Source organism: Schistocerca cancellata, chromosome 2 (genome assembly GCF_023864275.1).
Source record: "Schistocerca cancellata isolate TAMUIC-IGC-003103 chromosome 2, iqSchCanc2.1, whole genome shotgun sequence".
NCBI lineage: Eukaryota > Metazoa > Arthropoda > Insecta > Orthoptera > Acrididae > Schistocerca > Schistocerca cancellata.
Window position 1 is genome coordinate 787316331 of NC_064627.1, and position 15062 is coordinate 787331392.

General features: G+C 42.1%; 1 protein-coding gene across 1 annotated transcript in view; it reads right to left on the minus strand.

Annotated features, from left to right (window-relative positions):
- LOC126162645 (ATP-binding cassette sub-family C member 4-like) overlaps positions 1–15062 on the minus strand; it is a 335428-nt gene that overhangs the window by 289627 nt on the left and 30739 nt on the right. Inside the window, exon 3 of the mRNA XM_049919282.1 lies at positions 8845–8982. Coding sequence (XP_049775239.1) covers positions 8845–8982 — 138 coding nt within the window. The remainder of the gene's footprint in view (positions 1–8844; positions 8983–15062) is intronic.

The following is a 15062-nucleotide window of genomic DNA, read 5'->3' on the forward strand; positions in this document are numbered from 1 at the left end:
GTTTCGCCTTCGAAAGACAGGTTCTCCCTTTCCGCCACAGTTAAAATAAAGGTTGCCCATGGGCTAGTCTTACACCACCTAATGATGAAGCCGTTCTTGAACCTATATAACGACAACAGCAGCGATGTAACAAGGCAACGGTACGTCTCGTAACACACGGTCGTCGACGTGTTACACGATGGAGGACTGCGCCCCAGCCATCATTCGTTAGCGCATCACTGCCTTCTGTGGACGAAATTTTGTGAATGGTTCCAAAACCTATGACTACATAAGCACTGTAATACTGTCTGATGAACCTGCGTTCACACGTGAGGGTATCTTAAAAATGTATAATGTCTACCTTTTGTATCAAGATAACCCTCACGATCGTGGATATCGGGTGCGCTTGAGTATCACTGTATGAGTTGGAATGTTCGGAGATACTGTTTTTGATCCATAGCTGATGCCGGAGAGGTTGACTACACAAACGTATTATACTTTTCTCTCAAACGTAGAAGGCGTTCCATTTTTTGTTCGGCCGAGGTTGTGGTTCCAAAATGACAGTGTACCTATACACTTTGGAATGGATATGCAACGTTAGTTAAGCAAAGCCTATTCCGGGAAACGAAGCACTGATGAAAGTTTAATGTTATACATTCCACGGTCGCCTGTCCTAAAGTCTCTGTGTTTTTTTCCTGTGAGGATACTTGAATGAGCGCATTTATCCTAGTACTCGAATGAACATTGACGAACTGGTAGTCCATGTCCCTGCTGCCCTTGTTCTGTGGATGCAGCAATGTCGCGAAGAGTTCGGAGAACCATGATCCAGCGAGTCGCTAAATGTTTCGAGATGCAGGGAGGTCGCTTTACGTGCTCGCTCTGAAAATTATGTGTGAAAGATATGCTATCAGCTTTCACTGATAGTGTGTTTATAATTGATGTTGTATGTGTGTATATCTCCATACTGATAAGTTTTTAAGTTTTTTATGTCCTATGACAGTTCCCTTTCAAACTGACTGATAATCTTCATGAATATTTATAACATGTCTGACCAATAGCTGTTATCTTCAACGTTACAAAACCCTGTATGTAGCGTAGTATTCTAGAAATGAAAAAAATTAGCAAATAAAAAATTAAAAAATTACGGGTAGACCTCTAATGGCATTAAATACTGAAGTTGAAGGTTAAACACGGTTTAATAAACAGTGTGTATTATGAACAATATCACTGAGTACAGCAAAATTAGCGTACACAAAACGTAAAACATTGCAGCTAGACCCAAAATAAAACTCTCCTGAAATTTTCCAACACAAGTTTCTAGCCTCTGCGTTAACTTTTTATTTTGTTTTACTCTATTTTGGCATATTGTTTTAAACTGGATTCCCATTCACCCCTTTAGCCAGTTTTGCCTGTTCCTTCGGGGACATGTTCAAAAGAACACTGCATGGTACTTCTGAACTCTACAGGCACTGCAAAATCATAATTGTCCCCCGACACTTGGCAAGCAACTTTCAATTACATTATCTATCCTGTATGGGAATATACATAATGGATGTATGAGTGCAGGCTGTAAACACACGGCTGACGACACACCGAAGTTTGGGCCTGGCTGTGGAGCGCGCTCGGGTAGTCTAATGGTAAGGCGAGGGCTCGCGATAAGCGGGAAATCCGGGTTCGAGTTCCGGTTTGGCAGAAATATTCATTGTCGCAGTTCCATTATACAGCTGACGGTTGTTCATATTCGCAACTACGAATACATTTCATGTGTTGGATACAGTTACTGTCAATTCCTCTTATAGCGAGGACGATAGCGCACAAGACGGCTCAGCCCTTGGCTTGGGTTCCATCCGTACTACCATACCATGTCCAATTTGCGAATCGTCCTTTTTTTCATTTATCGGAAACCAAACGAAGGAGACTAACGGGCCGCTTGAATTTTCGCGCGCAGCGGCCCAATTGGCTAACATCAATTGTAAGTAACTCGGAAATGGCACAACGTACAAAATTTTTATTCTCAATAATTATTTCTCAGCACAACTTACCGTGCACCATCCTTTCAAGCTATTCAGACTGTTACTGTCCAGACTGTATATTCGATTTGCGTGCTGCGAGAAAGCATCTGCATGTCAGGAGGTTAAAAATATACACTGGTTGTGAATGAAACCCGCGTGAAAGTATATACCCGAGAAAGGGTTATCTCACAGCAACTTCCACATAGATAACATGTGATGACAATGCTGTTAAAACTAGAGAGTGTTGTTCACTTGCAGCTTCCACGAACTGACTAGGAGGGGAGGAACTAAAATATGTAAGATTCAACAAGTCACTGCAAGAGCGATACTAGAATCTCAAATAAAAAATTAAGGTAAGAAATACACTTATGGTAACCTGCGTCACTCCAAGCAAAACTACAAAATCGTGTCGAAAGGACTCATCGGGTGGCCGAGGCAACTGATGAATGGCGAGGCGGTCTAACAAGGAAATGAATGTATTAAACAGGCTGTAATCCACCTCCAGCGAGTCAGAGAATCAGAATTCTCATCCAGTGTGACGCATTCTGCGTTACGACAAAGTCGTGAACCAGTCGAACGAAAATTTTGGTGGTCTTTTGCATTGATGCATTGATGCATTCGATTTTCCTCTAGAGGCGAACATTTTTAACAGGCACGAAGAGACCGTCTTTACCTCTGATAATGCCAAGTGAAGAACTTGGGGTTGCAACTGGTTATAAACCCACGTCAAATAGTGAGTCACTTCGCTATCGACTGGAGCAGAGTCGACTTAGATCGGGCCATGACAGGCGGAAGTCACGGCAAGCAGAAACTCTGTTACCGGCAAGTTTTCTTCTTCTAGAAACTTTATTTCATTTAATGAAGAAATAGTCAAATAAAGTACTTGAACTTTACGTGTTGAAAATAATGGCAGTGGATTGGGATACGAACTCAGATCTCCATTTTCGGGGGATTTGACCCTTTCTGGACGACATAACTCCGTCATTACATCGTTTCCCCAAGATTCCAAACGCCCCCAGGACTCCACCAGCGGCGCGTGTGTGCATTCGAACCTTTGTCCGGTACAAAAAACTTCATCATGTCATTTGAAGCTCTACAATACACACACCTAACTAACGGTGAAAAATACTTTTTTAAGTGTCTATTCATGAATTATCAACAGTAAGTGTCTGTTTCGACTCCCAATCAGACACACAATGTTTCATCACCTCATTTCAAGTCCAAACGTTGCGGTCCTCGCTCCCAGTGAGAAAAAATTCAAAAAAATGGCTCAAATGGTTCTGAGCACTATGGGACTTAACATCTGTGGTCATCAGTCCCCTAGAACTTAGAACTACCTAAACCTAACTAACCTAAGGACATCACACACGTCCATGCCCGAGGCAGGATTCGAACCTGCGACCGTAGCAGTCGCGCGGTTCCGGACTGAGCGCCTGAACAGCTAACCACCGCGGCCGGCAGAAAAAATTCAGTGGTTAGCTTTTCTACGTGTGTGTTCTACAACAATGGTCTGCGCGACGCCATTGGCGAAATAAACGGATATTTAACGTCTAGTCGTGGCACTAAAACAACAGAAATGGATGTAGAGTTCGGATTCCGAGAAGGCAACAGTTTTCGTTACGTCATTTCAGGTTGACACATCTTGCTACTAATGAAAATATTCGACATCTAACATTTTATTGTGCTTGGTTAACAACACGATTAGATGCTGGTAATCTCTGTCAAACAGAAAACTTTACGTCACGTCATTTCAAGTTTGGGCATGTGCACACTTTGTCGCTGTTAATGAAGTCACGTTAACAAGTACAATAGTTGTTGGATAAGAGTATTTGCTAGTACAAAAATTTACATTATGTAATTTGAATTTCTGACTTACTAACCAATACTGACCAAAATCAAGTAGTTTATATTTCATTACGCCTATCAGCAACGACGCTCCATGATGTGTTCGAGTCTCGGTCAGACACGGAATGTTTTTTTGTTAGAAATGGCTGTAGATGATGAATTTGAAGTTATATCCAGAATAAAACATATCATCATTTCATTTAAAATCAAACATGTGCACAACTGGCTGGTCATTAATGATTTAGATACTTAATATCACTTTGTGCTCGATAAAAATGGCTATAAGTGATGTTCTAGTTGCAAACTGATATATGTGCCATCATGACTATAGTAAAATTACTATAACCCATTCATCATAAGAATAAACCTGATGTAAACATTGCAATATGTATTCTTCCGCGTTTGTTGGAACCTCATTGGATTTCCATTTCACGTGGGACTGCAGCCAAGCTGTCACGAGTACTGTCAAGTATGACAATAAAGGAACGTTTTGTGCTGTGCGTTATGCTCATATCGACTTAGCGATAATACGGGACAACTGCTTGACCGGCGCATGTAACTTGGACAGCACTGGCCGGTCAGCTGGTACAGCTAGCCTGCAGTGACGTGGCCACCTGCAGTTCACACGTGAAAAGAGACGAGCAGAGGAGCAATACAGCTTCGAATGTCATTTAATGTTTAAGCAGTACTGCAAATCTCCCACAATATGCTCCTTAGACGACTAGACGAGAACCGCAACACGTTATTGTTTTTAGCTAACGTACTACTGTAATTAAAAACAAGAATGAAGAAAATTCCTGACTTAACCACAGGGTAATTTTTCTGCATAAACTGTGTGTAACGTAAGAGAGTACTGAAGGATTTCACCGTATAGTTAAATACTGAAGCCACTGAAGGTATTACTTACAGTCAGTCGTCTGGTAATCTCTTAGCTCCGTCCTTATCCGAATCCGAGAAATACGTTTCAGTTCTGGAACTGTCACCTGCTACGTTGATAACGAGCCTATCAAAACCAGAATTCATGAAGCCAACCAGGCGCAGCAATTTCTCTTCCTCTTTCACGACGAGCCGTTCTATATTCCGCCAGCGTTCGCCAGTGACGTGTGAAAAAGCTGCGTGCGTTAGTTCCAGTACGTCTGGCAGCTTAACAGTCTTGTTACATCTCGGATCAAATCCCGCAGCTCTGCTCCGGATCAGTTCTGTTGCGTTTATATTGTAAAGGTAGAGTAGCAAATGTAAAAATTCAGCATTTGTTTCATGTGGTCGATGCTGTCAAAATGATTGTTTTCCATATTTCTACGATGCTTATCTACCTGTGTGGTATCAAAAGATGGACATAGTACAAATAAAGAGGATTTGCTTTTTCATTTTTGACTTAAAAAATTAAACTTTTATGTTTCCTTAATTTAAAAAACTTTTGTAAACAGTCTTTCATAAAACATCAATAATTAAGATTTTGTATTTGAAATGGAAACAGGAATTTTGCGTCCAATATGTAATTAGAAACAAGAAGCCGTGCATTACTCATAAGAAATGATTATGAGTTTTATGATTAAGAGATTTAGGTATTTCAAATTGACCGAGAAAAAAAATGATATTCGGTAGATTTGAACTAACGCACAAACAACCACACGTCGTTCACATTCCATTACGAACTACGCTACACATTCATCTCGCTCATAATTATCAAGTGCATTGTATACGACCGCGGGAAAACATCAAAGCCGATTATCTCCATAAATTTATGAAAGACATTAACAACAGCCTATTTCTCGGCACTTCTTAACCGTATTCCACGCGCATGTTTCGCTACGGAACAGAGAGCAGTCTCAGCCATTTTCATACTGCTCATAACAGCGCGACCCGCGACAATCAGAGCACAATACTACAGTGGCTGAGACTGTACACGATTTTTGCAATAAAAACTACGTAGCTAAAGCGTGATTAAGTAAAACATTGATGGCTGTTAATACATCTGAATAGGTTAAAGTTTCATTTACCGTAACTTAGTAATAAGATATCTAATACATAAGTAGGACCTACTTCCAAGAGCGTAACAACACCAGTGTACGTGCGCTACGGCTTCTGACCAATCACCGCGTTTGTGTTGGTTTGCATCAGGTTTATTCTTATGATGAAAGGATTATAGTGATACGTTGTCTAAGTAAAGGTTTGACGCTGTTAATCGCTATGTTTCGAACTGTGTAGCTGAGTGAGTAGTTCATTCCAAATCGCTCTCCAAGTAAGCGACGTAACAATAGGTTGTTAGAAAAGATTTTAGATAGCAAGAATACTTCGAACTCTCAAAGAACTTTAAGAGTTCTAATATTATTTCAAATTCTCTTAATCACAATAAAAATTAGTTTTGTCAGAGGTTTACTAAATGATTTTTGTGATAGAGCTACGGCTTCTAGTTGTCTCAGATACTAATACTAGTGGTAACAGTTGTATATTTCACTTATTGTAATAAATTTGAGTTTTGAGGCATTATGTTCTGTCTCATCTCCGATAACATATTTCCTGATACTTGCAACTTGGCGTGTTAGATTAGATCTGAAATGACTGTCACCCATAGCAGTTTTCTCTGGGTGTGACTTGTACCAGTTCTGTAAAGTCTAACGACTGTGCCGAAAAGAGATTAAAAGACCTGCAGCGAAATTACTTCATGTTGTATGCCTGTTAATCAAGCGGAACGGAATTCAAGACGTTGGAGTAGTTTTGAGCATGATAGTACAGTAATTGCTACGCCTCTCGTATAATATTAAAATGGAATGAATACGAGCTTGAGATAGGACACCCCTACACATAAACTATATTTAAATGCTGTTGTACTGCAATATCTACTAACGTATAACTGAAAACTTCTATTACGAGGGGGCTTCAGAAAGTAAGTTAGACATGTCGTCTCACGCTGGGACCATTCCACAACATGAGTGGCGCATTGTCAAAAGTATTTCCTGCAGAGAGCTTAGTGTTGCGGTGCGGACAACAGGCGAGCCAAGTGTGGAAGTGAAACGGCGCGGCATCTGGAAATGTACTCCACAATGTACGTGCATGCGACAGTACGATTCTTGTGCACAAAACGTCTAAATTTCACGCCGATTCACTATGAAACATGGACCAAATTTAATGTCGCTCCAGCTGCAGTGAAATGGTGCCAGCAATTTCATCAAGGCCGCACAGACATCTACATCATACTCCGACAAGTCTCCTAATGGTGTGTGGCGGAGGGTACTTTCGGTACCTCTATCTGATCCCTCCAAACCTGTTCCGCTCGCGAGTAGTTCGTGGGAAGAAAGATTGTCGGTAAGCCTCTGTATTGGCTCAAATTCATCGAATTTTCTCCTCGTGGTCAATACCCGAGTTGTATCTGGGGGGGGGGGGGGGGGGGGGGAAGTAATATGTTGTCCGCCTCCTCCTGAAAAATGCTGTCCCGGAATTTCAATAGTAAATCTCTCCGTGATGCACAACGCCTCTCTTGTAATGTCTGCCAGTGGAGTTTGTTTAACAATTCCGTTACGCTCTCTCGCCAGCTAAAAGATCCCGTAACGAAACGCGTCGAACAAGCGCCTTATAAGCCACTTCGTTCGTGGACGAGTTACATTTCCTTAAGATTCTTCCGATGAATCTGAGTGTGGTATCTGCTTTTGTCACTATTTGTTTTAAGTGGTCATTCCACTCACGGCCTCCCAGGATAAGGACGCCTAGATATTTTACGGTAAACGCTGCCTCCAGCTGTTTGTCATCAATAGTGTAGCTGTACGGTATTGGACTTCATTTTCTAGGTATGCGCAATATGTTACATTTATTTACGTTCAGGGCCAACTGCCAGAGCCTGCATCATTCATCAATTATCTGCAGGTCGTTTTGCAAATTCTTACTATCTTCTGGCGTTGATACTTTGGTATAGACAACTGCATCATCTGCGAATAGTCTTAAAGAGCATCCGACGCTTTCATTTATGTACATTGTACACAGCAACGGTGCTATCACACTTCCTTATGGTATTCCGGATGTTACTTCTACACCTGTCGATTTTGTTCCGTTAAGAGCGACTTGTTGAGTTCTATATGCAAGAAAGTCTTGAATCCAGTCGCATGTCTGCTCCGATACTCCGTAAGCTCGTATTTTTTTTATTAAACGGCAATGCGGGACGGTGTCAATTGCTTTCCTGAAATCAAGGAACACGGTATCAACCTGAGCGCCGTTGTCCACTGTGCTGTGGATCTCATGGAGGAACAGAGAGAGCTAAGTTTCCAATAATCTCTGTTTGCGGAATCCATGTTGATTTTTATAGAGGAGATGTTCATTTTCCAAAAACGCCATAATTCTTGAACATGTTCCATAATTCTACAACAGATTGTCCTCAACGATATAGGTCTATAACTGTGTGGATATGTTTTACAGCCTTTCTTACAAACGGGAATGACCTGCAATTTTTTCCAGTCGTTTGGTACCTTTCGTTGCTCAAGTGATCTACGATAAATTAATGCTAGAAGGGCTTTATGGAATCCTATAGGTATCTAATCTGGTCCTGACGACTTTCAATTATTAACCGATTATAGCTGCTTTTCAATTCGGCGATCAGACATTGGTAATGCTAACTGGGAAGGAAGGCCATCAACATCGACAACATACAACTGTGTCCATGCGATCGAGGAAATTCAGCGGTTGTCGAATGTCTCCATGGCCAAGGAGCGGATTGCTTTCGACGAGAAACTGAATGGTAGAGAGTACCGACCACTGTTTACAGAGACTTGATGGTTATTTTGAAGCGTTCAATAAAAATTACTTGACCTACCACAATAACGTATAACTTACCTTCGAAATTCCCCCGTACACACATTTGTTCTGTCAGTGACAAAATATGACTAAAATCTACGAATCACAGAAAACTAGCTGGCAAAATGTACAGCTAAAAGTAAGAGATTAACAAAGATATCCTACTGTTACAGTTACCTCAAGCCAAACTACTGATACAAAGTAGAAAATAATGCTTTGTGCTTACCAGACGAAGAGCTTGGAGATGGGGTTAGCCGTAGCCTTTGGGTTTGGATTGGACTTGTACACCTTGGAGTCCATGGCACCGGTCGACTTAAGTCTTCTGCCTCCACCGGCTGCGGCGCTGACTTCTTTCTCCTCCGGTCTGAGAACAGATTTCCGTTAGTACGCAGGCTTTCGAGCGAAGAAATTTTGCTGCAAGACTAATGGACTCGTACGAAAGAAAACCAGCACAGCTACCCAGCAAGATATCCCGAAGAGCAGTCACGGTTTCTTAAGAACCTGCGCCCTTATCACACTGGCGGCCACGGTGTGGGCGCGGTTTATTGCTATTTGGGCAGCGACGTCAGCTCTTTGTGGAGCTTAACTTATGTCGAAGTCACGCATCATGCATAGGCAGTTTCCAGCTTTTCCATCCTGCTGAAAATTACGAAGTTGCACCGAGGGAGACTGTTCAAGCCGACATCAAAAGTACGGATAACTGGGGGAGGCTGTTTGAATTATTTAATCCGCTAATATCAAAGGGAATTAACAGTTGGTGCAGCTCACTATTTAGGCAAATGTGGTCACAGAACAAAAGAGGTTTCCGCGTTAAGATTCGTATGCGTTGTAGTCACTGATTTACAGGATTAGCAGTAGTAAGATCAAACTCATGCATTACTTACTCACTCATGAAACTAGTTATGAGCATTATATTCAAATTTGAAAACAATAGCGTTGTTTCTAGTATGCTAATCTCCTCACCTAAGACAAATACTTACTCGTAACGTCCTCAAATATGGTTCAAATGGCTCTGAGCACTATGGGACTTAACATCTACGGTCATCAGTCCCCTAGAACTTAGAACTACTTAAACCTAACTAACCTAAGGACATCACACAACTCCCAGTCATCACGAGGCAGAGAAAATCCCTGACCCCGCCGGGAATCGATAACGTCCTCATTATCTGTTTTATCTATACACTCCGATCTGTTTCCCTTTATTTTATTTATTTACTTTCGCTTCTACGGCTACCTCTCGTGTCATATAAGTTATTTCCTGATGCCTCAACACAATTCCTACCATCCTATTCCTTGATCTTGTTAATCTTTTCCACATATTGCTTTCCTCGCCGATTCCGCGGAGAACCCTCTCCCTTTTATAATGCGACGAGACGTTGTGAAATTCAGAGACATGTTTTAGATTTCATGAAGTTCAAAGTGCGTAACTAAAAGTAAATATCATGACGAATCTGTTAGTGGGTTAATCCCATCCGAAGACTGCAGTCAGCTGCCGAAACCAGTAGTATGAACATTGCAATTACTAAGCGATCTTCGGTAACAAATCATTATATGTTCCCCAATGTCTTTACCTCAGCTTCGTTGGTTACTCTAGGCGGAAAAAGATAGAACAGACTGTACCAACCGTCAGATTCGCCGGACATACTATAAGGGATCCATCCGAGACCCATAAATTAGGGATTTATTTACTTTGCCACTCACGGAGCTCCTGAATGGTAACCGTGATGTTAGTGTCGTAGCTGTGTGTGCCATTGACCTTGGTGTCACGATTTCAAGTAATTCAAGGATATCCCTAGAACAGCGAAGTAACAGAGTGCTGGAGATCGTAGATTAGTGGTACTCCTATAAAAATTATAGGCGGAAGTGAAGGAAACTGCATACATTTCATTAAAGGATAGCCTCTGAACAAGGAGTAATTCCACGTCTAACACACACGAGGTCGTCTGCAGAAGCAGCGGATGGATAAAATATGGGAACATCAAAAACACTACACATTACCAGTCATAATGCGATGTAGAGAAATAGTTGGAAATCAAAACAACTACACTTCGTCTCGGAATGGACAAATGCAGGTCTTGTATGGTTTTTAAGGGATTCTTAAACAGTTATTCCTGTAACGCAGCGGCAAGTTCAGGTGACGATGATCTCTACATCTACATCTACATCCATACTCCGCAAGCCATCTGACGGTGAGTGGCGGAGGGTACTTTGAGTACCTCTATCGGTTCTCCTTTCTATTCCAGTCTCGTATTGTTTGTGGAAAGAAAGATTGTCGATATGCCTCTGTGTGGGCTCTAATCTCTTTGATTTTAACCTCATGGTCTCTTCGCGAGAAATACGTAGGGGGGAGCAATATACTGCTTGACTCCTCGGTGAAGGTATGTTCTCGAAACTTCAACAAAAGCCCTTACCGAGCTACTGAGCGTCTCTCCTGCAAAGTCTTACACTGGAGTTTATCTATCATTTCCGTAACGCTTTCGCGATTACTAAATGATACGGTGAGCAATATTCAAGCAGTGGGAGAACAAGTGCAATGTAACCTACTTCCTTTGTTTTCGGATTGCATTTCCTTAGGATTCTTCCAATGAATCTCAGTCTGGCATCTTCTTTAAAAAATGGTTCAAATGGCTCTGAGCACTATGGGACTTAACTGCTGTGGTCATCAGTCCCCTAGAACTTAGACCTACTTGAACCTAACTAACCTAAGAACATCACACACATCCATGCCCGAGGCAGGATTCGAACCTGCGACCGTAGCGGTCGCGCGGTTCCAGACTGGAGCGCCTAGAACCGATTGGCCACTCCGGCCGGCGCATCTGCTTTACCGACGATCAACTTTATATGATCATTCCATTTTAAATCACTCATGCCTACTCCCAGATAATTTATGGAATTAACTGCTTCCAGTTGCTGACCTGCTATATTGTAGCTAAATGACAAAGGATCTTTCTTTCTGTATATTCGCAGCACATTACACTCGTATACATTGAGATGGAATTGCCATTCCCTGCACCATGCGTCAATTCGTTGCAGATCCTCCTGCATTTCAGTACAATTTTCCATTGTTACAAGCTCTCGATATACGAAAGCATTATCCGCAAAAAGCCTCAGTGAACTTCCGATGTTATCCACAAGGTCATTTATGTATATTGTGAATAGCAACGGTCCTACGACACTCCCCTGCGGCACACCTGAAATCACTCTTACTTCGGAAGATTTCTCTCCATTGAGAATGACATGCTGCGTTCTGTTATCTAGCAACTCTTCAACCCAATCACACAATTGGTCTGATAGTCCATATGCTCTTACTTTATTCATTAAACGACTGTGGGGAACAGTATCGAACGCCTTGCGGAAGTCAAGAAACACGGCATCTACCTGGGAACCCGTGTCTATGGCCCTGTGTGTCTCGTGGACGAATGATAAAGGTGGATGGCGAAAATAGACCACAAACGTTCAACAATATTGAGATCTGCTGACTGTGGTAGATAGGAGAGACGCGATAATTCATCCTGGTGCTCACAAAAGTAGTTGTGGACAATGCGAGCTACGTGAACAGCGCCCCTGTCGTCTCGGAACACAGCATAACCATGGGGACCAAACTTTGTACCATCGGGTGCATCTGATCATCCCAGTATGGTCATGTAATCCTTGACAGTAACGAGACCTTGGACAGTAAGCGTGGGGCACTTGGAATACCACCACACGTCTGTCCAGATCATTCACGAACGCAGCCGTTTCACTATCGGAAAGTGCCAGAAATTCGAAACTGTGTGAAAAAATGCTCATTCGACCAAATGACTTTCTTCCATTGCTCCAAGTCCAGATTTTACGCGTTTGCCGCCACGTTTTCCTGTTACGAGCATTTGCATCACTTATGAGTGGTTCTGGAATTCCATTTCGCTTGTAATTCCCTGCTTATGAATCTCCCCTTCTGTTGTTTCGGTGCCGACAGGATTCGCGAGTGCGACTTTTAGTTCTGCACTGACTTCTACAGCTGTCGTTTTGCTATTTTTCTTCACAGTCCTCTTCAATGAACGTCTGTCACGATCACTCGACACACTCTTTCGTGGAGGATGACTTTCCGCTGTCCGTGTATGTGGTATAAATCTTAGATTGTGCCTCTTGAAACACCAAACACTTCGACTACTTTGGTTATGGATACACCCACCATAAGAGCACTAAGAATTTGCCCACGTTGGAGTTCACTTAGCTACAACATTAAGAAAACAGTAAAGAACACTGCTTTGACTGAAGCAGTTTGGAAGTTCATTCTTAATTGTATGCTGCTGTAAATCGTCAGCGCAGCGTCTCAAACATTGCACAGCAGTAATTAAGAAGCATGCTGTAGTATGTATTCACGAGTAGAATTGCGCTCTACCAAAACTACGGTTCTGTGGTTTTTAGACTCGGACTGCAGGTGTGCTGTGTTGTTGTCAAGTCTTCGAGAGAAGCATTTGAAGTACGAATTCGTAACATCTAGATCAGGGCTTAACAACTGGCCGGTTTTGAGCGCGAGTACTCGCGTCTGCTCAGGCACGTGCTCGCGAGCAGGTGCAAGGTCGCGGAGTAGGGAGGGAGGGGAAATGCGCGCGCACGTTTGAATGTGATCTCGCGTTCGTAGCAGATTTAACTAGCCATCTGAATGCTTTGAACATTTTACTACAAGGTAAAGATCTGCTAATCACTCATTTCATAGATCGAATACGAGCTTTTAAAATGAAATTGACACTTTGGGTGAGTCAGCTGGAAACAGGAAACCTAGCTCATTTTCCTAAATTGTCATCCATGCAAGATGTTCACAAAGACTGTGAACGTTATTCAATAGTTTAGTTGATCAGCGCTTTCAAGATCTGACAGCACTAGACAGTGATTTTGATCTGTTATCTCCATATTCAGCGAATATTTAAGAGATTCGTCCTGAGCTGCAGCAAGAAATTATTGACCTGCAGTGTGACAGAGAATACAGAGACAACTTTCAGAACAAGAAAAACATTTTGGAATTCTACAGACACTTCCCTCAGGATAGATTTCCTCGTTTGCACAAACTGGCGGCTACAATAATATCAATATTCGGTTCCACGTTTGTTTGTGAACAACTGTTCTCTGCAATGAAATGTAACAAGACGCGCCTGAGAAACGCATTGTCTGATCGAAATTTAAACTGCACGCTGCGCCTAAAATGCACAAGAACAATTACTCCGAACATAGACGCAATTGTAAAGGGCAAAAAGTACAAGATAACCGAGAATCCCACACTTCAGTGACACCTTTTAGTGTGTAACAGTTCACAAATTAATGCGAATGTAGAGGCATACACTAAGCTAATAAAATTATGTGGCATGTGTACATTCTCCTTTATTTGTTTCATTTGTCACAGTAATAATTCGTGAGTGATATCCCTGCAGGTGGCCGCGGATTTACATTGACTGGCGGCAGCTGTTGTGTGACGTGACTTTCCCCACTCTCCGCTCTAGTCCTGTAGTGGGGGTAGCGTGCTCGCGCTGCTCCGTGCTCGCGCCTTGCTGCGCACAGCTTGCTCCGCGAGCACGTATGTTGTGAAGCCCTGATCTAGATGCTGATGCCTCCAGTCTACACATGAGGTGCATATGGGGCTGAAGATGGCATATTCAGTTTACGGAATTGGTTGTGAAAATAAAGTAAAATGATTTCTCAAATCGCACTGCTCTTTTGGGATATTCCTTGTTAAAAATTAGTTTATATGACACTGGAGCGATCACCAGTAACATCACAGAAAGCAGTGTGGCTATATAAGGACGATAGCAGCAACCAGAACACAGTCACCACTTGACAACAGCGGAGATCTACAGGATTTTAAACCATTTGACACGGCTGGAAGCTCGAGTGAATTTTATTAAATACTGTTTTTTTTTTTTAAGTAACAGACAGGAAGATAACTATACAGAAGAAAAATGTCCCATAGGTTATGTGGCCCTTTATATACACTCATTCAGTTTCTAGATGGTTCACCATTTCCGATTTCTAGGGAAATCTAGTAAGCCATTGATGTTATACGTAAATTAAGCGATCGAAATTAGGTAACGCCTGATACGTATGCAACACACATAACATACAGGTAACACTGTTACGATCTTAACTGACCACTGCCACTGGGAAAACTACACTCACTTATGATGGTCTATGATAGTCTACGGTAGTTTTACAATTCTGTTCATAAGACTTACAAAGATCAACAAAACCACTTGTGTGTGATCCGAATTGTGATCTTCGGTATGTCCACTGTTCAGATCAGGAGAAGGGTCATTGTGTAGTAGCTACGTAAAAGACAATGGGAAGGTTGAAGCAGTCACTGGGAGCGATCTGCGATTACCTGCATTTGGCAAGGCGAAGGATATGGGACAATACGAAGACTGGTGTAAGGATGCAAAAAACCGCCTCATGTATCGCAGAAAGAAGCTTCAT